At 38.2% G+C, this 24513-nt stretch overlaps 1 protein-coding gene and 1 long non-coding RNA gene across 2 annotated transcripts; one reads left to right on the plus strand and one right to left on the minus strand.

Moving 5' to 3' along the window:
* Window positions 1–1405: 1405 nt before the first annotated feature.
* Window positions 1406–2277, minus strand: LOC148910758 (uncharacterized). The gene is made up of 3 exons (XR_016119997.1): window positions 2186–2277; window positions 1915–2052; window positions 1406–1448 (listed from the first exon to the last, which is right to left on the minus strand). It is a non-coding gene; the product is annotated as an uncharacterized LOC148910758 (long non-coding RNA).
* Window positions 2278–7255: 4978 nt separating this feature from the next.
* LOC148910759 (histone acetyltransferase KAT6B-like) lies at window positions 7256–19889 on the plus strand. The gene is given in 23 exon segments (XM_089031083.1): window positions 7256–7332; window positions 11142–11677; window positions 12574–12688; window positions 13039–13151; window positions 13713–13794; window positions 14092–14221; window positions 14542–14607; window positions 14899–15134; window positions 15340–15517; window positions 15684–15756; window positions 15850–15939; window positions 16505–16645; window positions 16833–16926; window positions 17094–17240; window positions 17488–17555; window positions 17557–17573; window positions 17930–18071; window positions 18073–18172; window positions 18830–18900; window positions 18903–19099; window positions 19137–19332; window positions 19368–19569; window positions 19572–19889. Coding segments are annotated over 23 exon segments (3075 nt in total). The 5' UTR covers window positions 7256–7331; the 3' UTR covers window positions 19652–19889.
* Window positions 19890–24513: the final 4624 nt, after the last annotated feature.

The raw sequence follows: 24513 nt of genomic DNA on the forward strand, positions 1-24513 counted from the left end.
CCGATCTCCGCCCTATTTTTTGTCTCTGTTTACGGTAAGTTTCTGTGATGACCCTTTATATAGTCCCCTTCACAGTTCCCTGCGCCATCTTGAAAGGTAGCTGTGCCTTTGCATTGAAGCTAGACAAGCGGTGAGCTTGTAATTATAGAGATATGTGAATAATTGTCCAAGGTATTAAAAAAGGTCTATCATTGCAAGCTCACCGTTCATCTCTCTTCGATGCAAAGTCACAGCTACCTTTCAAGATGGCGCAGGGAACTGTGAAAGGGACTATTTGAAGCCGGAGGCAGCTTTCGAGAGGTCGTCATCTTCAAAGTCTTACTCTGGAAAAAGGAACATGTCATGGATCAACCACATAGATTTTATTCGGTACCGGATTTTTACGGTCTTATTTTGAAGAGACGAAAATTTTGCCCTTGGTTTAGAGGGCCACAATTTTATGTGTTTTTTATTTTTAGGTGTTACCCACTAGAAATAAGGAATTCATTTCACGTCACATAAGGATTGTTAAGGGATACTGACTTTGCCATTGACAACGGGTTAAAACTATTGTTAAGATATCGATCTTATATGGTCATTTCAGTTTTTACGATCCGTGAAGAAAAAATATCTGGCCTGTCTTTGGGTGTGGGCGCAATGTACTATACCAACCAGGACCAGCTTTTGCGATACCAGAAATCCCCAGCACAAGGAAAGCCACTAGAAAAAGCGCCATTTTCCTTTGCAAGATATGAGACGTTAGCATTTGGATTTCTTACTAACTAACGCAACTATAATCTTTTGCAAGTCCCTTAAGATTGCAGTTAAAAAAACAAGTTATGATGATCCTTCTAAGCCTGTACACCCCTGATGGGATGTAAGCCATCAACAATATCTGAACGCCATGCACAGAGCCCTACTTGGCCTCGTTCGTCGTCTCGTCCATGATGGCTGTAACAGTTGTAAATCCACCTTACTTAGCCTCGATTAAGTGTACGATTGCTCCGTGATAAAACCAACTGCAAGGATAAAGAATAACAGGCATGACTTGTGACTGAATGGTGTGTTTTTAGAAAAAGACTATATCTCGGGCGTAGAGTGCATTTCACAGCCCCCTCACAGCACAAATTACATACATTTACTGTATTTTACCTCTATCTCTCTCCGCCCGGGATGTAGTCGTCATTGCTCATGTACCTTGGCATCGCTTTGAAACCCATCTGGTTTACATTTTCTCAATTCCTACCACTTTTTGTTTCAAAAAATCATAAAAAGCAGCTTCAGTCTGTATGAATGTGAACACTCAAGGTACAGATTAATCCCGTCATAGACTCAATTTCAGTCACATACAATAAGCCTTCTTTGTCTGAAACTTGTTCGTCGCTCCCCCGTCCATGATGAGTTTAGCGGGTAGAAATCTATTCTCATTAGCCTCGTTTTAATGTACGATTGCTTCGTGATCAAATTAACTGCAAGGATAAAGAATGTTAGGATTAGCTTGTGAATAAATATCCTTGACCTTGACCATATTTAAGGATATACTTGACCATATTTAAAGGTATCCTTGACCATATTTAAGGGTATCCTTGACCATATTTAAGGGTATCCTTGACCATATTTAAGGGTATCCTTGACCATATTTAAGGGTATCCTTGACCATATTTAAGGGTATCCTTGACCATATTTAAGAGTATCCTTGACCATATTTAAGGGTATCCTTGACCATATTTAAGAGTATCCTTGACCATATTTAAGGGTATCCTTGACCATATTTAAAGGTATCCTTTTTTCAAATGACCAAACGTAATAGTATCATTTTTTCAAGAATAAGCACCAAACAAACTCAATTGAATCTTTTTGTGGTTACGCACCTATTTTAGAAAATGCTGGTATATTTTTAAGCTTTGTCATGGAATTAACTTTATCGCACTATACCGTCTATTATCAAGGGAAAATGTCTCCGACGTCGTCTTAAATTTATCGTTCGTCGCTCCGTCCATGATGAGTTTGGCGATTAGAAATCCATTCTCATTAGCCTCGGTTTAGTGTAATATTGCTTCGTGATACAACCAACTGGAAGGATAAAGAATAACTGGCATGACTTGTGACTGAATGGTGTGTTTTTAGAAAAAGACTATATCTCGGGCGTAGAGTACTTTTCACGGCCCCCTCACAGCACAAATTACATACATTTACTGTATTTTACCTCTATCTCTCTCCGCCCGGGATGTAGTCGTCATTGCTCATGTACCTTGGCATCGCTTTGAAACCCATCTGGTTTACATTTTCTCAATTCCTACCACTTGTAGTTTAAAAAAATCACAAAAAATAGCTTCTGTATGAATGTGAAAACTCAAGGTACAGATTAATCTCGTCCTAGACTCAATTTCAGTCAAATACAACAAGCCTTCTTCGTCTGAAACTTTAGTGTTGTTCGTCGCTCCGTCCATGATGAGTTTAGCGTTTAGAAATCCATCATCATTAGCCTCGGTTTAATGTACGATTGCTTCGAGATCAAACCACCCTGAAAGGATAAAGAATATTAGGATTAGCTTGTGAATGAATATCCTTGGCCCTGACCATATTGATGGGTATCCTTGACCATACTTAAAGGTATCCTTTTTTCAAATAACCATACGTAAGAGTATCTTTTTTTCAAGAATAAGCACCAAACAAACTCAATTAAATCTTTTTGTGGTTACACACCTATTTTTAAAAATGCTGATATATGTTTTAAGCTTTTGTCATGGAATTGACTTTATCCGACTATACCGTCTATTATCAAGATAAAATGTCTACTACGTCGTCTTAAATTTGTCGTTCGTCGCTTCGTCCATAATGGGATTGGCGATTAGAAATCCATTCTCATTAGCCTCGGTTTAGTGTAATATTGCTTCGTGATACAACCAACTGGAAGGATAAAGAATAACTGGCATGACTTGTGACTGAATGGTGTGTTTTTAGAAAAAGACTATATCTCGGGCGTAGAGTACTTTTCACGGCCCCCTCACAGCACAAATTACATACATTTACTGTATTTTACCTCTATCTCTCTCCGCCCGGGATGTAGTCTTCATTGCTATGTACCTTGGTATCGCTTTGAAACCCATCTGGTTTACATTTTATCAATTCCTACCTCTTGCAGATTGAAAAAATCATAAAACGTAGCTTCTGTATGAATGTGAAAACTCAAGGGACAGACTAATCCCGTCCTAGACTCAATTTCAGTCAGATACAACAAGCCTTCTTCGTCTGAAACTTGTTGTTCGTCGCTCCGTCCATGATGAGTTTAGCGGGTAGAAATCTATCCTCATTAGCCTCGGTTTATTGACGATTGCTTCGAGATCAAATTAACTGCAAGGATAAAGAATGTTAGGATTAGCTTGTGAATAAATATCCTTGACCTTGACCATATTTAAGGATATACTTGATTACATTTAAGGATATCCTTGACCGTATTTAAGGGTATACTTGACCATATTTAAAGGTATCCTTTTTTCAAATGACCATACGTAAGAGTATCCTTTTTCAAGAATAAGCACCAAACAAACTCGATTGAGTCTTTTTGTGGTTACACACCTATTTCAAAAAATTTTGATATATTTTAAGCTTTTGTCATAGAATTAACTTCATCCCACTATACCGTCTATTATCAAGATAAAATGTCTCCAACTTCGTCTTAAAATTGTTGTTCGTCGCTTCGTCCATGATGAGTTTGGCGATTAGAAATCTATCCTCATTAGCCTCGGTTTAGTGTAATATTGCTTCGTGATAAAACCAACTGGAAGGAGAACGAATAACAGGGCTTGGTTTGCGATTGAATGGGGTGTTTTGATGAAAAAGCTATACCACGGGCGTAGAGTGCATTTCACAGCCCCCTCACAGACCAATTTACATACATTTACTGTATTTTACGTGTATCACTCTCCGCCCGGGATGTAGTCCTTTTCTATATGTTTCTAAACCTTCGCTTTGAAACACGTATAGTTTCCACATGCGTTTAGTTATCTTATAGGACAATAGCCCGGGTTGATATTGTGTTATTCGACGATCGATAGCGCGCCGGAAATATCGAGTAACAAAAAATATTACGATTGATCCATAGACCACATATAGAAACTACATTTGGATAATCCTTATCATTTTATCGATACTCCTGCAAATCAAAGTCACAGTGCAGCTAAAACAGAGATCGCATTCGATTTTAGTATGTTTGGCTTGATTTTGCGGAGGAAGGAGACCCTTTCAATCTTCATTGTAAGCTAAGCCCAGAGTTTGGCCCCAGAGAGGCCAATTGTAGTACCTAGTACCTTTGGGGAGGTGGGTGTGTTGTATAGGCGTACGAGTGGCTTGCGGGTCCATACTTTTGATGCTTTTAGATCCATTGACTTTACGACCAAAACAAAACAAATTACACCATTGATCCCAATCTCTCTTGCTCTTTTAGAATTTGTTACTTTTTGCCTCAAAATCGAAAATTGTGGAAAATCCCAATCTGGATTCACTCCTTGGATCGGACTTTTACTAGGTGGAGTGTCGGAATGAGTAAACATTTTGCTTTAGTATTTCGACTCGAAACCATAGAGAAAAGTCTAACACTACTAGAAAAATTACTTTGACGTAGTTATTTCAAACGATTATCGAAAAATTATGGCTTTTATTAGATTGATTAGTTCAAGGGGTACACGGTGAGAATCTGTAAAATTTATATTCCATTTACTATTAACTAACTCATTCCGTCTCTTCTTTTATCAAACAAGGAATTAAAAAAGACGTTCAGGCGAAAACTCCTCACTTGTGCTCATGCCAAATAACAAGTTGAAACAGACGATAGCGGAGCGGTGTACCGTTACCATAGATACCTCAAAGGGTAAAAAGAAAGTCTTTATTCCAAAGGGACAGATATTCTGTACAGTATCCCCGCATCAATGCTATTCAAGTGAAAACAAAAAACGTGAGTAGTGATTTTTATGGGTGTTCAAAACATATATTTAGAGTGTGCGTTTATTTTTTACTATTTAAAAGAATGGACCTGTGATGCGACGAAGGTGAAGATACAACAGGGAGACCAACCCGTTTTTACCATTGTTCTGACTTATATTAAAAACCAGATTGTAACCTTCCACCTTTGGACCTACTTCTTTACCATTTACCAAATTAAGTATATATGTTATATATTTTGCTAGCATAAAGTTCACATCCAGTGAAAGGACTTTTGAAGCTACTAATCAGGTCCTTTTTATCTAGATAGAGAACAAAAGGAAATATTTTAGTAACATCAAACTTTTCTTTTTTTGAATCCAAATGTTATATGTCTCAGTGGTCAACGCAGACAGACCAAAATTTAAAATAAGATAGCTCAAAAGAAACCTAATAGAAGAATATGGTTCAACAGTTGTTGAAGTAGTTGAGGATCTCCTCCAGATAGATCCAATGCAAGCCAGGAAAATGATGATGGACAAAACCAAGTTCAAACATCTGCTAAGAGAACGTTTTCCCGGAGCAGTTGTGCCCTAAGGTTAAGGACGAGCCTAGGGGGAAAATCTGAGGATGATGATGATGAGTTGATGAGAAGGTTCAAAGGTCCTTTCACTGGATATGAACTAAGCGTAAGGCCACCTTGATCAACTTTCAAAAGCTGCATATTTTGGTCAACTTTAACCATGACCAAAATTTATGTAGTAGATGAAATATGAGCGGGAGATCTGTATTTATAAATAAAGCAGATCAAAAGAAAACCAATGAAATTAACATGGCAGTTTAAGAATTGATTATGACTGAGTTTCGAAGGTTCTTTCACTGAACGACCATCTAGATCTACCATGACTATTTCACAATCAGTTGAAAGGACCTTTTTCTTAATCGAAAACTTACTCGAAAACTTACATATATGTTTGAACAAACGCAAAACAAAATACAACAAATATATATAGACGAGGCGCGTATTAAGTGCGGCTCTGCAAGTTGTTTTTAGATTCTCTGTAACAAATTCTGTTCGATTCAAAGAATTATTTTCTAGAGAAACTTCAAGCCTTGTTCAGTTTACTGCATAGAAAAAGAAAATTTACGATCAAAATCTTGTTTGAGTAGGTATCACGTTTAGGTCACCCATCTAAATACCAATCCCCCTTGCCGGGCTTGACTTGGTATCTGCGAGGCGATCGATGCCCGCGTTTTTTCGACTGAGCACGAACCTACGGAATCAGCATAACAATAGGCGTGAAAACAATGCACCAGATAGACTAGGCTTTTTAACATCACTTTTTCAACCGATTCCGTGCGTGGCAGAGATGCAAGGGATTAGCCGATATGGTCTGGGGGCCGGCTGGTCTCTCCCCTGATGCTTCGGCTAGAACATTTTCTTGCGTAATTCGTACACCCAAGGGCAGAAGGATTTAATTGCCGTCAGGTCCGAAGTCTATACGCCGCCTCAGCTCTGCGGATGTCTCGGGGGTATGGCACATTACAATCGATTATATATATTTTTTATTTTTTATTTCTGTTGTGGACTCAAGTCCAAATACCACCTTTTGAAAAAATGAGCATTTTTCTTTTTTCACTTGCATTAAATTTCACGGATCATTTTTTTCTAACAGTTTATCCAATCTCCCCATAGCTTTTACTTTTTCTTTTTGCTATGTGCGGGAAATGTCACGTGATAGAATTTCTGACAACTCCCGTACAAATTATTCGCTATTGTTATTCGTACGGGAGTCGGTTCAGCCAATATTTAACAACATTTTTCACTCCCGTACGAATTATTCGCGATTGTTATTCGTACGGGAGTCGGTTTACCATGATGATCAATGAGTCAATATTCTTTCAAAGACTATGGACATGTTCAATAGAGTCTAAAGATTTATCTGCTTGCTCTCGATCTCCCATCAAAGTCAAACTGAAACGCTGGGGGTCATTGGAAATATGAGCATTCTGAAGCACTATAACACGGGCGTAGAGTGCATTTCAAGGCCCTCTCACAGCCCAATTTACATACATTTACTGTATCTTACCTCTATGTCTTTCCGCCCGGGATGTAGTCCTCATCCGTATCCTGAATCTTTCACTATGAAAAACTACTTAAAGCCACTTTTTTAATTCCCAAAACTCAAAGCATATGAAGAGATCATAACGAAGGGTACATTCTGTGTGACTGTGAAAAAATCAAGGTATAGACTAATCTAGTCTTTAGTAGTATAGTTATAAACCTGTTCTGCATTCACCGAGTCAGTTCTCATATTCACCACCAAGTATTTCATTACATCGACAGAAGACGTCCTTCTGAAGCGTGTGAATCGAAGGAGTTTGAATCAGCCGGAGTTTTACAAACATCACAACACTCAAAAGGACACGAAAGTAAGCTTGTTTTCATGACTCTTTTCTCTATGGTATTACATCGACAGAAGGCGTCCTTCTGAAGCGTGTGAAGGAGTACGGGGGTGGGGCGATGTATACGAAGATCACAACACTCAAAAGGACACCAAGGCGACGTAGGCTTATTTTACAAATTACATTTAAAGGAGAGTGCTTCCTTGTAGTGAAGAGTGTGAAGGAGAACGAGTTAGCGAGGTTTGCGAAAATCAACACATTAAAATGGACCCTTATGATTTTCAAAGGAACTTTAATTCGATTCCATTAATTCCATTAGGCGTTCAATCAACAAAAAGCACCAAACATATTCAATTTAGTCTTTTTGTGCTTACACACCTATTTTTTTAAATGCTGATATATTTTTACAATTTCGTCTTAAACTTGTTGCTCCTCGCTTCGTCCATGATGAGTTTAGCGGTTAAAAATCCATCCTCATTAGCTCAGGGTTCACCAAGATTGCTTCGTGATACAACAAACTGGAAGGATAAAGAAAAACAGGGCTTAGCTTGTGATTCAACTGTGTGTTTTGAGGAAAAGACTAAATCGCGGGCGTAGAGTGCATTTCACGGCCCCCTCACAGCCCAATTTACATACATTTACTGTATTTTACATGTATCACTCTCCGCCCGGGATGTAGTCCTCATCCGTATCCTGATGTTTCCCTACGCAAACTATCTAAAGCCACTCTTTTAATTTCCAAAACTCAAAGGCCATAAAGAGTAAATTCTGTGTGACTGTGAAAAACTCATCAAAGGTACAAATCGTAATCCAGTCCTGGACACAATTTCTGTCCGCTACAGGACGGCTGAACTGATTATTTTCCTCGCGCGCGACTTTCAATTCACCTTGTGTGAGTGGTAGGTACAGACGTGCCGTACTCTTAAAGGTGTATGAGCAATATCCTGGTTCGTGTAATAGGGATCGAGTGATTCGACTTTAGCGCAGGAAAAAACGGTAAATAACACAAATTAAATTTTCAAGCCCGGCAGTCACTGAGTGGCGGGATCGAAATTATTGTCTGAAATTGGAGGCGAGTAATTTTAGTCCATTTAATAAAATGTACTTTGGAATCGTTTAAGTCTTTTTATTTATGATAGAATATATAATTTGGTTTGTCTAATGGCAACAAAATGGGCTGGGTTTTTAACAACAAATGGAGCTGCCGGCCATTCTGTGTTTTGACATCCTTGAACGTCTGCCTGTCATTTAGACACTTTTTTTTAATCGCGCGCTTATTTCTTGTAGGAGAGGGGAACTGACCGTTCTCTGCGTCTTAGTGCTAGCCCTTCTCTTGATCACCGCAAAGAGCAGTCTAGTTTGAGTTGAAATAATATGCCCTGTAAACGAACATCTGTTCGGATTACCAAGGTTTGAGACTTAAACGACTCTTTTGAAAAATACAAAGTATGGGTTTCCTGTGGTCCAAATTTTAACCCAATCAGATATTGATATAAGAAGCAAGATGGCGTCAGCCTATCCATGTTGAGAGAAAGTATTAATCGATCACCACAGTCATACAAATATTAATCTTAATAAAAGCTTCATATGTAATTTTACTTATCTTAAGACCTCAAATAGTTTTAAACATACTTTTATAAATATTTGAATTTTTTCTGTCAAATTATACTTTTAAAATGAACGAAAGCTATAACAAGTATCTACAATGATATTAGTGTTTTCTCCCAACATGCATTAAGTAACTGCATTTGGCGACATATGCAAAGCATTTGAAAAGAGTTAAAATTTTACTCAAAAATACAAGAGTTTTTGACATGAAATCCAACGTTTTATGCCTTCTAAAACAGCATTAGTCTTAAGAAGATTAATATTTACGGTCCTTTGAACTTAAAGGTGAGTTTTGTATGTAAAATTACGATAAAAACTATAAACACAAGCTAAAGTTTGACAAAGCTTTCTTCGTTAGTAATAGAAAATTCAGCTTCTTTAGTCGGCAAAATTTGATTATTTTCCTAACAGCATTTTTATTATTTCTTTTCTTATGCTTTTCCTGCTGATAAAGAAACACTTGTTGTTGTTGCTGTGAGAATTGCATCAATAAAACCCTAACGCTCATGTTTTCTAAGACAAAAGCTTAATAAAATTTGAATAAATAGTTGAAATTTCTTCTATTTTGGTTCTGTCAAACGGATACAATTTCGCTCTCATTCTATGGTGTAGACGTAGTTTTTATTTCTTAGCTGTTTAGCAGCTAGTCTAAACTCTAAATTAGCTATTTAAGCTTAATTTAAGCAATAATTAAGTAATAGCTAGCAGAATTACTAGAAAACACTATGTTTAATTAAGTACTTTACATCTTTTAATCTTTTATGTTAATTAACACCTAGCTATTAGTATAGGAAATCGCACGAACTTTCAAAACATTACGAGTGTCTATTAATTCCAAATTGTACGAGAAGATCGTGCGATTTTTTGTTTATAGTTCACTCAACAAAATTTCAGTAAAAAATTTGAAGCGACGCCGTTCATCTTTGTCTATTTGGTGGCCGATTTTCAGTCCATCGCGCAACTGAAATGCATAAAAAAGATTAGTTCTTACGGCTTTGAAATCTTATTTATGTTTTTAAGTACAAAATGATAGAAAATAATTGTTTTGACATTGTTTTGGCCGTGTTGCCATAGGGACTTAATTCGGTACTCCTAGGGAGTACAATTAACGCTATAATTGTACTCCTCTCAACCAATCAAATTCGAGTAATTTTGTTGAGTGTACTATAATAACTGTTATCAATCTTTTCAACCTTACGCAGTGACAGACAACGAGGATGATCATGCCAAAACGATGGTGTATGCAAATAAATACAAAACAGTTTTTCGTGCCTCCATCCTTGTTGATTGACCTTTCTAGAATGTCAATTGTTGCTTTTTCTCACTAAAGAGAACTACAATGGCAAGAATGATGACATGCACATGACAACTGTTTTGAAAATGCGCTTGCATCAACATCCTAGTGTCATTAGGGACTTTAAGATTCACAAAATCTGCGACAGCAACGTCTACCAGAAGTGTGAACAACTTCATTTTGGGGTTTCGTGCCTTCAAAGTTTTTCTTCCCTGTGGATGAGTTGACTTTACTGACAATGTGTTGAGAAATTATTTTTACTTCTGGTTGTCGCCATCGTAGATTTTGCAAATCTTAAAGTCCCTACTGTCCTGGTCTTGCTGTCTTCACGCATAAGGCATATTGGTATTGGTTGGACAGGGATGGTACTAGAAAGCTAGGATACTTTTTTGGTTGGGAACAGAATTTTGTTTTCATACAGAGCCTAAACTAAGGCAAAATGAAATTTCCTTTGTGTAGAAGGGACGGGGGAGGGGGGGGAGACTTAAGGCTCCGTTTTGCTTCCAGCTCTGGCATCGCATGCGCAGTTGGGAGTGCATACTTTATGAAAGCACACAACACCCTGCTACTGCAGTACGTATATGCTTTGTGCTTCTCCTAAAAAAACAGTAATAATAAAAGGGTAAATTATACACCATGAAAAGATGAAAAAACTGATGTTTTGGACGCTAGTCCTTCATTGTAGTAAAAGAGAAAGAGGTGGTAAAAAGAAGGGTTTATAAAATGAGAACAAGACAAAAGAAACCAATGAGGGAAAAAAACCCACTTCTCTTGTGTTTTGCCAACTATCTTGTGTACTATGCAATGTTATTACTGTTCACAGCACACATCCTGTACATTTAAAATTCTTTTTTTTAAAGATTCATTATTAATTATTTGGATTAATGATATTATTGTTATTGTAAATAGCATTTTCGTGTTTTTAATGTTTCAGTGAACATGGCAAGAGGTCGACATAGTGATAAAGAGAAAGATAAGGACAAGAACACTGAAACTACCCTTGATCCTAAATATGTCCTGTGGATCCTCGCAGCGATTCAGAAAGTAAAAGGACAAAAGCAGCGTCCAAGTGAGGACAGAATATCTCATGTTCTAGAAACTAGCTATGGTCTGGATAAAGATACAATCTCAGAACAGTTGGAACTCTGTGTGAAACATGGAAGAGTGCTCAAAGTTACCTTTAAAGGTCTGTCTTCCTATAAGAATCCAATGCATGCTGCCAATATTGTTAGAGGTACCATTGAAAAACCAGTGGATTTTCAAGCATATGCTACAGAGGCTTTAGAAAAGATTGGAAAGGATGGCTGTTCAATACATGCTGTTGAAAAATACATCCAGGAACATTATAGTAATTTGATTAGCTCAAGGACCGATGTGCATTCTCATGTGAAATCTGTGTTGAAAAAGGGATTGATTAATGGGATTTTCTTGAAGGAAGGCAGGAATTACAGGCTGGCTTCTTTGACAAAGGTGAGTCCAAACGATAAAAAACCTATATGTTAAGTGTATGCTACATCGAGTGTATAAGCAGATTAAAAAAACTGCCTCAGTTGGGTTCTCACGGGACTTGAACCACTGACCTCTCATTTGCTAGATGAGATCTCAACCGCTCGGCCACTGAGGCTTTACGGGAGAAGGTTCTGTTAGATCTATATTTTAATCAAATCCACGTGTGATCTCCTACCCAACACGAGTGGTTGAGATCTCGTCTAGCAAACAAGAGGTCAGTGGTTCGAGTCCCCCGAGAACCCAACTGAGACAGATTTTTTAATCTGCTTATACACTTGATGGAGCATACACTTAACATATAGATCTTTACCGAGTGACAAAAACACATTTGATAAAAAACCTTTACATTTTACCGATACCCTGAAACAAAAGCTGAACTGAACTGGCTGAACTAAAGCAGTCAGGAAATCAGTCAGGAAAGGGTGGGCATTAGAAGTGGTACACTTGCTTCAGGGTTCTTGGGCTTGATTCCTAGACTTGTTTTTACAACTTTATTGGGTAATTAGATATAAGGTACATGCCCCCCCCCCCCCCCCACCCCCCACCACCATGTACATAAGATAGTTGAATGATTAGAAAGAGGAATCTGAATAATGGCCCAATAAGGGGAGCACGAATAGGACTCTAGTTCCATGGTAAGGGCTTCTCAAGGAAACATGTTAGATAAAATAAATAAATGAATATGCATTATCTGTGACATGGACACTCCCAAACTAGTGACCATGCACAAGAAAAGTCAATATCAAATTCATGGATTTAGTGTGTGCACTCTATTGTAGTCCAGTGTACTGTAGGTGTGTTTTGGGCCCACGCACACACATGTGATATGTATTAATCAATTATATACTTGTTATCAGCCAAAGAAAAAAGCCAATCCAAGTCCAGTGTGTGGGTTTTGTCTAGGATCTGGTGAAAAGAACAGAAAAGGAGAACAAGAAGAGCTGATATCATGTGCAGATTGTGGAAACAGTGGTAAATAAACAAATGAACATTGTATATGATTCTTGAGACACGTACACAAATGATTAAGTCTCAGATACATGATTCCATATTCCCTACAATTTTGCTTCTTCCCATGCAACTGTTGCATGTGACGTGCTCATTTCTTCTTCTGCTATATCGCACAAAACACTTACAAAAGTGGACTTACAGTACAATGTAATTTCCCTGTTGCAAGCACTGTCCCAGGCATTATTGCATCATTTGTCCCATCCATTAGAATATTAAATGTAATGGTACTAAACATTAGCTTGTCTAGGGAGACTTGGCAACAACTCCTTGTTTCATGATTGAAAATAAGATGTTTTTTAATATTTCCTAAGGTCATCCATCATGCTTGAAGTATTCACCAGAACTGACATTGAGAGTCAAAGCTGAGGCATGGCAGTGTATTGAATGTAAAACGTGTTCCATGTGTAAAGAAGCTGGTGAAGCTGTAAGTTCTTTAATATGATGTCAATTATTCTTAAAGCCTGGCTCTTACTAGCAAAATAAGACAACGCAAGCATGCATAAGCACAAGCACAAGTCCATGCAAGAGAAACAAGAATGTAGTTCTCTTTAATGGAGTTGCATCTGCTTATGTTGGCTTATGTCAGCCTATCTTGCCAGTAAGAACTACAATAGGCTTAACTGCTTATGTTGCATGTTATTGAATGGTTTTTCTCTGGTTTCATTGCTTTTTTTTTCTTGTACAAAACAAAACAATACAAAAACACCAGACAAGATTTTTCAACAGTTTCGGACCATGTGTCATTCCCTAGAGTATTATTTCTTTGTTTAATGGTTGTGCTTGAGAAGTTACATGGACAAAACTCAAACAAAGAATCTACAAGAATCTAAAGAAAATGACACATGACCTAAATTGGAAAATGTTTCTCCCAAGGTAAAAAGATCCGTCTTGAGCAGATTTGTTAGAGTTATGTACTACTCATAACTACACATGATGTATAAGCTGCCATTATAATAATGGAGACACTTACTTTCTTGTTCTCCAGGACAATCTGTTGTTTTGTGATGCTTGTGATAAAGGTTTCCACATGGAATGTCTTGATCCACCAATGACTGAGATGCCTAACGGTAAGAATCAGTTTGTTGTCAAGTGTTATCATCCAGTTGAGTGTAGTCTTGAGAAAGACTGCTGTTGGTGGTGACTGATGTTTCAGATTTTTACATCATAAAAAGGATACTATAAAAAAAAAAATAGTAACCCAATAATTCATGTTATAGTGCAAAAGGAGGTATGAGAGGTTAACCCTTTATAGAGATTACATTTTTATGGACTGAGGAAGAAACTGGAGAACGTGAAGAAAAGCCTCTTGATGAGAGAGAGAAACATCAAACAAACTCATTAGTTCTGTGTTATTACTACTGTAGGAAGCTGGGTTTGTTTTCTATGCAAGACAAAGACTCCTGGACGCAAGAAGAAAGGCCATGTTGAAACACCTATAGTAACACCACCAAGAAGAAAAATACAACCACAATCACCGGAACCACCCTCATCTGGGTAAGATATCGTTACTGTTTCTGTTTTACTTCACTGTCATTGTTGCCGCTCACTTTTATCACGAGTAGCAAATGTATACACCTAGGCAAATCCAGGATTTTGTCTCAGGGGTGGGGCAATTAAACCACTGATATGAGTCTTTATGCAAACAATTATTAAAACAAAAATTGTATAAAATTATTTGTATTGGACATTTTCTAATTAAGGAGTTTGTAGTTTTCACACTTGTAAAAAAATGATGATGTATTTTACAGGATTTCATACATTAAACTTACAAAGGTTGACCATCTGAAATTTTTTTGTTGAATCATCATTTGTAGGCTTTGTCCCACTCCAGGCTGTGACAGTACAGGACATATCACTGGAAGATTTGCCTCACACAGAAGGTACAAATTAGGACAGTTATTTCTAACAAGATTTATAGCTATTGCATGAGGTTTTACTTGCACTTATTTGACACCAACAGACATAATTTCATAGAGTGTAGAGAAACTAGACAGATGAGACAGGATAACACTAGAATAAATAGAAGCACGTTATCAAAGTAAGTTATTTGCATTGATTGAAAGTTAAGTAGTGTAATAGACCAGGATATTTAGATAAAGAAGACAAGATTTTTTGTCTCAAGGTTTGTTTCACTTGTTCTTGATCTGATTATGAATATTTTACTGTTTTAGTGTTGGAGCTTGTCCTCTCGCTGCTGAAACAAAAAAAGCCGAAAAAGAAAAAGCTGAAAGTTTACTAGACTCCCCGAAAGCCTCACCCAGTCCCCCCTCAACACCTGTCACTGAGGAAGTCGTAGTCAAGAAAAGACCTGGCAGACCATCTAGTGTACATAAAGAAAAAGAAAAAACACAATGCACACCACAACCACCAACACCATCACCCAGAAAACATTCACATCTACCCCCAGGTTGGTTGATGTGGTATAAATATTTCAGCTTGGGTAATTAGGTTTGAGTAGGTATAAGTAGGTTGAATGGTGGTGGTACATCTAGGTCACACTCATTCAAGGGGTGACAAGGGTAGCATAAGGGATTACAGTACAGTGTAATCTAGCTTTCATCAAATCAAATTTCCAAACGAATCATTATCATTTATTTATTTATCTATTGCAGGAGTGACAGAAGGGGACCTTGCACTCTTCAAGAAAGCACAAGAAAAAGCTAATTCTAGTATGAACATGAACCCTGTATTAACACCTTCAGCTAACTCCAGATCTCCATCAAAGATCCAGTTTGGACGCTATGAGATCACCACTTGGTACTCTTCACCTTACCCTCAGGAATATGCAAGGTAAAGTTGGAACAATAAATTGTTTTATTCTGTGATGAATTACCATTTTGCATCAACCTTTCATTTTGGGGTTCAAGGGAACAGCTGTGCCCAGAGTTAGATCAGCCCAGTGGGTGTTTCGTGGTTAAATGAAATTAATGTTTGTTTCTTTGTTTGTTTTTGTTAGGTTAACTAAGCTATTTATTTGTGAATTCTGTCTTAAGTACATGAAGAGTGCTAGTATTGTACAACGACATATGGTAAGCTATAATATTTGATACTTAGTTACATGTACACTGTACATGTAAGTAACAGCTCCAATCATAATCCTGTTCTGTTTTTCTTTACTTCAGACCAAATGCGGTTGGTTTCATCCACCAGCAAATGAAATCTATCGCAAGGATGATATATCAGTCTTTGAAGTAGACGGAGCTGTGAATAAGGTACACATCTCCATGTTGACCACAGATGAGCATGTTAATTTTTTTCTAGGTTTCACATAGCGACTGGCCAAGTTTTATTCTTTCTAAACAAAGATGCTACTGCTGCTGTTGCTGCTGTAAATGATGCTGATGCTTGTATGATGATGATATTGGTGGTACTGGTATGATGGATGATGCTTAAGATGATGATGGTGATGCTGCTGTTGATATGATGATGATGGTGGTCGTGTTGATAATGGTGATGATCATGAGGATGATGATGTTGATAATAGGCAGTATAAGATGATGATGATAATGATTGAGGTAGAGATAGTGATGGTGCTGCTGCTGCTGTGCTGCTACTGATGATGATGATGATCATGGTGACGATGGGGTGGTGGTTATGTGGTACAGTAATGATGATGATGATGTTGCTGCTGCTGACAAAGATGATGCAAGTGAAGCCAGGTGGTGATGATGATGGTGATAAGGTAGCTGCTGCAGACAATGATGATAGTGATGATGATGATGATGATAATGATGAAGATGATGATGATAATACATTACATTGTGAATGTTTGATTAGATCTACTGCCAGAATCTGTGTCTTCTTGCTAAGCTGTTTCTTGACCACAAGACACTGTATTACGACGTTGAGCCCTTCCTATTCTACGTGCTTACCAAGAATGACAGAAAAGGTTGCCATCTTGTGGGGTACTTCTCAAAGGTTAGTTTTGATAGTAGCACAATTGACTAGAATCACATGTTGCGATACATTGATATTGGTGGCCATTTGACTGTCAAAAATAGGATTTAAGGTTTTGCAAATTTTTTGGAAGTTCTCAGTGTTGATGGTAAAGGTGGTACTGGTGATGATGATGATGATGATGATGATGTTCATATTGTTTTTCCAGGAAAAGTCTTGTCAACAAAAGTACAACGTGTCTTGCATCATGACTCTGCCACCTTACCAGAGACAAGGCTTTGGACGACTACTTATTGATTTTAGTAAGCACTATCACTATCACTGTTTACTGTCTGTCTGCCTGCCTGCCTTTGTCTGTCTATAGAACTGTTTGTCTGTATTTCTGTCTGCATGCCTCTATCTGTCTGTCTTTTCGTTTTGGCCTATCTGTATCGATTAGTATGGAGCTGATCAGGTGTTATGTTCTTAGGTTATCTGTTGTCACGGAAAGAATCCCAACCAGGGTCCCCAGAGAAGCCGTTATCAGACCTGGGACTGATCAGCTACAGGAGCTATTGGAATAGTGTATTGTTAGAATACATGTATCATAATAAAGAGAACCAAGTAACCATCCGAGGTAAATATCCACCACACCATACCACACCACACCACACCACACCACACCACACCACACCACACCACACCACACCACACCACACCACACCACACCACACCCACACCACACCCACACCACGCCACGCCCCATTATATACCTAGGCATATATATACATATTTTCACCACTCGAAGATAACTTCATGTTTATGTACTATACTCTATGTACTGTACACTCTACTATATTTATACTCGTTTCATGTACATCCAGGTATTAGCCAGGCTACAGGTATGGATCCTCATGATATCGCAGCAACATTACAGTTACTGAACATGGTGGCAGAAACGGGACGGCAAGTAAGGAGCAATATTACATCTAACAATACACGCTTTATCTTGGGTGTAATGATTTCCCATTTAAGACCACCTGTCATTCTCTTGAGACCTTTTGTTCGACGGAGTTGTATCAATATTCATGTGCCTTCTCGTGCTCAACAGTTAAACAAAGAAATGATACTCTAGGGAATGATACTTGGTCAGAAAGAGGGAAACATTACGCCCAAGGTACAGAAGCTATTGCCCCCCTAAATCCCATCCCCCTCTTACCCCCCATCCCATGCCCGTAAAAATTAAACGGTCCCTTTCTTGCACCCAGCAAGAAAGAAAAGAAAAAATGTTTACTTGTGGAATTAAAAAATCTTTGAAACTTTCAGGTTTGTGATCTGTACGAATCGTTGTGTGATTGATAAACACATGGAAAAAGTGCTTTCTCAGAATCGTACAACCCTCGATGAAGACTGCCTGCGATGGACACCACTAGTTCATACTAACCTGGCTCTGATTGATGAGGGAGATAAGATGACAATGGACTAGAAACCATGGTGGCAGAAGAAACAGACCTAGTGTAGCTGAAAGTGACCAAGACTTTGATATCGAACATATCGATGACGTAAAGGTCAGTAAAGTAGCCAATATGAGGAAATGAAATAGGACGTGCCTTGTCCTGCGTACCGTTACCGTGACGGAGCTGTGTCGAGGCTTTTGATTGGATGATATGTTACCTCGTGCGTTGTGTGTTTGTTTATAGATGTCGCTAATTCCATTACGATGACAGTTGCCGCGTACGGTTATAGTAGCGACCTTTAGATACGACGACGAGTACGAGATCGAGTACGAGTAACGAGTTTTAAAATTGGTCCTGTGCACGTGGTTAACACTGAATCGTAGTCGATTCCCGATTTTTACAATTTAAAGCTTTAATCTGCGTACACGATCACGACTACAAAAAGATAGTGCCTCTCTTTAAAAGTTAAAAACTCGTACTCGATCTCGTCCTCGTACTCGTCGCCGCATCTAAAAGTCTCAAGTAACGTTGCTGTGACGGAGCATTTGATTGGATGATTGTTTTTATAATATGTACTGAGTCAATTCATACAGTACCGTGTTAGCGCCCGTTTGCTCTGCCGTTTCAAAGAATACAAATCTATTCTATACCTTGTGTTTGGGACTCATTTAGGCTCACATTCACAAGAGAAATGCCTCGATCAATCATCCCTATGATAATGCTTTTATAATATTGAATATACTAATGTGTTACAACAATCAATACAGGAAAAGGCCTCAAGAGAACGGCGTCATCGTAAATGGAGACGTGGACATGGAAGAGGAGAAAGAAGACGAGGGAAGAAGAAGAAAAAAATCGTACGACCAAGAAAAAGAAAACGAAGTGTCGCACTCTCGGACGCGGGATCCGAGAATCTGAGCACGATGAACAGGATGAGAAGATTGAAGAACAGAATGATGGTGATGAGCATGAACAAGAAGATGAACAAGAAAGAAAAGAGAGAGAGGAGGAGGAACAAGAAGAAGAAGATGAAGATAAAGAAGCGGCAGAAACCGATCGAAGAAGGCACGAATATCTAACGAAGATGCGTCGAGCGAAGACGGAAGTGATTCGGAAGACGACTCGGAATCCGACGACGATTCTTCCTCTTCCTCTTCGTCTTCGTCGTCCTCGTCCTCGTCTTCAGAAGAAAGTGAAAACGAAGAAACCAAACCTAACCCAAATCCCAACAAGGCAAGCGTAAACGAGAACCCGGCACTGAATCGAGAAAATAATTCTCTCTGAAGAACTCGGCAATTGAATTACAGCTCGAAGCAGTTTTCCACCTAATAATGGCGCGCAGTGGCACTGACAGCCTTGACTTTAATAAAGTCATGGACCCCTACATCATAGAGTCGACCTTCTCGAACTTAAATTCACTCAATCCGGGAGTCAATTTGGACCACGACTTGAACACCATGGATTTCCCTGATACCGATAGCAGTGCGCTCATCAAGGAGTTATCCGAAGAGTATTCTCCATTGGGGCACCCTGTGGAAATCGAAGCCCTAGTATTAGTGGTCAGAGGTTATCCGACGAAGATGATGCGTAAACTATAAAAGTGACGGTTTTTGGTTAGTACTTCATGTAAGACTACCATGAAATGGCACTATTGGATTATTGATTATTGATTATTGATTATAACGTCCTGAAACCCTAATCGAAACCCTAACCCTAACCCAAACTCAAAACACACACTAACCTAAACTTCATTAAGGAATAGTGCCATTTCATATAGTCTTAGATGAAGTAGTAAGGCTGTTCTTGATAGTTTTCTATAGTCATTAATGTTTTGGCGTTTATACGCTTAGAAAAAGGATTTTTAGTTAAGAAAGGTAGATATGTTAGTTTTTATTCGTTTTTCCTTTCATCAGATATTTAATAATTGTATAGTTGAGTGTCATGTATGTCCTATTCATATACTGTATTGTACTCGATTTTTGTCTTCCCCTCCCCTCCCCCAAAACAGACAATTTACCTTCTTGTCATACGTTTAATCATGAAGCAGTAAACTATAGATCCTACCTTACATTTACATTGTTATTATAACATTACTGAGTAGCGTGCGTATAAAGCCCGATTCCAAGAGAAAATGAACTAAGAGAAGGAATCCCCGTGCCCCATCATGTTGCACACTTTGATGCTATTTTTAGAATCTATTCTAAAATATCATCCAATGATATCATTTATTTGATCGTTTGATTTTCTACACGCGCATAGTACGCGCGCGGTCTACACTGTTTTGCCAACGTTTTCTTATGTTCAAATGTTCAAATCTGCCCTCAGATGACGATGTAGGTCGAAAGCTTTGGAAAATAAATGTAAAAACACTCCAGAAAGTTGAACAAATTAGTACTTCAATTTTCTGTCATATTTGCCAAGCTTTCGACTTGCACATTCATATTCAGGGCAGAGTCGAAATAACGGAAAAACCCCAAAACGTAATCAAAAAACGTAGAGCGCGAGCAGTCAATGCGCGTGCAGAAAAGCAAATGTTTAAAATAGCATCAAACTGTGCACTGATGTTACAAGGCTATATAGGGGGATTCCTTCTCTTGTTTCGACTATTCTCTTGCCGATTCTTAACCCTTTCTTAACAATCGGGTTTGCAAGTAAGTTTAGATTTTTATTTGGCTGTTATATTAGTTAGTTATTGGATCTTTTCGTTGTTTTTGGCCATGGTGTGTCGTTGCTGCTGCTATTGGTGTTGTTCTGACGCGCATGTCTGATGCGCATGTCTTGTAGTAGTATTGCGCCTGCCGTTGATGGCATGCTGCCCTTGTCGTGCCGCTGCTGTTGTTGGGCTCCTGCTTGATGTTAGTGTTGTTGTCGCTGATTGTTTGCTGATGGTTGTGGTGCTTGGTGTTTTTGCTGGTACTGGATGGATGGTAGTGATGTAGTTTCTGTTGCTGATGGTTGTAGGTGCTCATGCTTGGTGTTTTTGCTGTACTGGATGGATGGTAGTGATGTAGTTTCTGTTGCTGATGGTTGTAGGTGCTCATGCTTGGTGTTGCTGGTACTGGATGGATGGTAGTGATGTAGTTTCTTTGTTGCTGATGGTTTGTAGGTGCTCATGCTGGTGTTTCTGGTACTGATGAATGGTAGTGATGTAGTTTTCTGTTGCTGATGGTTGTAGGTGTTTGGTGGTGTGTGCTGGTACTTGGATGGATGGTAGCTGATGTAGTTTCTGTGCTGATAGTTTAGGTGCTTGGTGGTGTTCCCTGGTACTGGAGGGAGGGTATTGATTTAGTTTCGTTGCTGATGGTGTTCGTCCCATCTTTTGTTGTCTGCTGCTATTGTGTTTTATTTTTTTTCTGCTTCTGTTTATGATACAACGTTGCTGCTAAGTTTGATGGTATTATTTGATGGTGACGACTATTGGATGGTTTTCAACCATTCCCACGAGGCACATTACATCACAAAGAGACACGGCGGCCATGTGGAGGACTAAAAATAATTCACTGACAATCTTTTGTAAAAGTCCTCCAGACATGGCCGTCGTGAAAACCATCAATTCCCTTGTTGTTGGTGACGTTAATTGCTGCTGTATTCCGTCCTTTAACATGGTCTTAACCCGTACCACTATTTTTCATGGTCACGACCTGATAGTGCATAAGGGCGTAAAACATCCATCCTTCTGTACCATCCCGTTTGATAATAAGATGTTAAAAATACAAATCAAAATTAGTTTTTTAATCGATAATACCTGTCCTGTCCGTCCATCTTCGAAGAAGCAGCGATGCTTAATTAATAGTTTATAGTATCACTCACCAAAATTACTCGACGCTGTTGGTCGAGAGGAAGTACATTATAGCGTTAATTTTACTCCGTGGAGTACCGAATTAAGTCGCCTATGGCAACACGCCAAAACAATGTCAAAACATATTTTCCATCATTTTGTACTTAAAAAAATCAATAATAAATTTTTAAATCCGTAAGAACTAATCTTTTTTAATGGCATTTTCAATGTTGCGCGATGGACTGAAAAGCGGCCGCCAAATAGAACAAAGATGAACGGCGTCGCTTCGCATTTTTTACTGAAATTTTGTTTGAGTGAACTATAAACCAAAATCGCAATCTTCTCGTAAATTTGGAATTATCTCGTCACTTATCAAGAACTTTTACAACATTACTCGTGTCTATTTAATTTCCAAATTGTACCTAGATCGTGCGATTTCCTATCCATATATATTCACATATACAATATACAGAACATATACATATACGTAATACATATACATATACATATACGTATCCTTATACGTATACGTATACGTTACGTATACTCTACGGATAAGCATATACAGATACATAACAAATATATATAATACACTATTAATAAATTGCGATTTAGTCCAAAATCCTTCCCGTGTATTTAGAAAATAAGCTGCGGTTCAGATATAATCGGCCGTAATTTTATTATGATATCCGAATTAGTCAACGCTCCGTAACAAAAAAAAAAAAAAAAATTCGTTTCTCGCTTTAATTAAAATTTTCCAGATTAATAAAACTCTCCTGGTTGTCCCACTTGAACCATTTCTCAGGTCTTATATAAATTTTTTAATTTCCATAAGTTAATCAGTTTTACTCATCCAACTTCTTATTATGATTAACTCGGGGAGTACGCCAATGAGAAAGCTTCCGTTTTTGGAAGAATGTTCCCTTGCTATCGACAATGTGAATAATATTTGTTCAAAATGCCAGAGTGAGAACAAACTTGTAATTAGTATTCAACTTTCTCTTGTGTGTTTGTCCTATTTTACACTGCCCCATACAATCGCTTGTCACGTATTGAAGGTAAATTGGTTAGTTATTCGCTCGGGATTCGGCTTGAAGGCGGGAAAAGATATTGCGGCGTTTTATCAAAGTATTTTGAACGACAATGTACAAGTCTTGACTGATCGTACATCCCGAAGCCAACTCATAAATCGCAAAATGCGATATGACTACGCTTTCTCATGCTCTGGGCAACTTTTTCGCCGAGAAATAAGTCGTAAGTATCCAATGCAGACATATTGTAACGATATTATTCAGTGATTCCGTATATGCAATCTACACGTAGTAGAGAAAGTGTTACTCATCGTTCAACCCCTTTTGGCTCATGTTTCCCATGCTTTTCACAAAGAAAGGACTTCTAATTCCAATTCATCTTGAGCCGCTGTAAGTCTTGACCGGGTTGATTTTTTCCCATTTTTCATCGCTTGCTCTTTTCAATTGATTTTGTAATAACTCATCGTTTAACATGTTGATAAAAAATTTTTTTTGTTTTTCAAACGCTTCAAGGTTTGTTACCCAATTTTATCTTTAGAAATATACGCGATTAGATTATTCTAAAAAGGATGAACTGGTCGGGCTAAAAATGAAAAAGGAATCACAGTTGCAAGTGGTATTTTTATCAGTGTTTTATATATGAATACAAAAACGCACAAAAAAAAAAACCCACTAAATTACAAATCAAAACGGATGTTGTTTCGATTAGTGCATCATCAGGCCTAGGAATGCTCCCGGATTTATTCAAGATTCCTTGTTATAAACATTTCAAAATAATGGAAACCTTTGATTTTGAATTGTAATTTGGTTTTGAATAGAACAAACTATTAGCCTTTGTGTAATTTTTATATTTTTCAAAAAAGCCGAGTTGCAGTTGCGATGTAGGTCAGGTGCTGTCAACAGTACAAGATAACAGATCGCCGTACAAAACTAGAATCGTATTGTATCAAATGATATTCAAAACTTTTATCAATGTGAATATGTACACTATTATGCCATGAAGCACTTTCGTATAACGTTGATCAAATAATATGCAGCTTTTAAAGAGGGAAAACGAAGAAAGAAAAAATTCAGAAACTAAACGCACTGCCGGCTCTAGAGACCGAGGATACTGATTGATTATTGGTCGTTTGAGCGCGTAATGCCTTATAGGATCGACGTCCAAACAGCCAATCTATATCTCAAATAATGAATATAAGGTAAATCTTTCTGCAGTTCTTGTTAATAAGACTTTATATATTTTGGATTGGGCGTTCTCGCAGAGCAAGCTGATAAGAGTTATACAATCAACACGATAACGTCTATCATTGCATGGTTTTCTTAGACAATAGAGCATTTTTCCTATGACTGTGAAAGCTCACCGCACGAACACGGTCATGACACGGCAAGGCATACGCAGACCAATCACCATTGCACGAGAATTTACTATTCCATCCAATCAAATGTCCGATACAGACTCTGAGATCGGCCGCACACGGTCCACGCCCATTCACGACACTGTCAGACCAATCAACATTGCACGAAAAAAATCAGCAATTCAAAAGTCTAGAGAAACATCACGGTCGCAACAAGCACTCATACGGCAGGCGACTTTTTCCACATCACACGAAACTTGCTCTAGCCTAGCAAACTAATCACCTTGCC

The sequence above is a fragment of the Actinia tenebrosa genome, unplaced genomic scaffold (assembly GCF_029948245.1).
Source record: "Actinia tenebrosa isolate PJP-AT-01 unplaced genomic scaffold, QUT_ActTen_1.0 PGA_scaffold16__25_contigs__length_10494907, whole genome shotgun sequence".
In the NCBI taxonomy this organism is placed as follows: Eukaryota; Metazoa; Cnidaria; class Anthozoa; order Actiniaria; family Actiniidae; genus Actinia; species Actinia tenebrosa.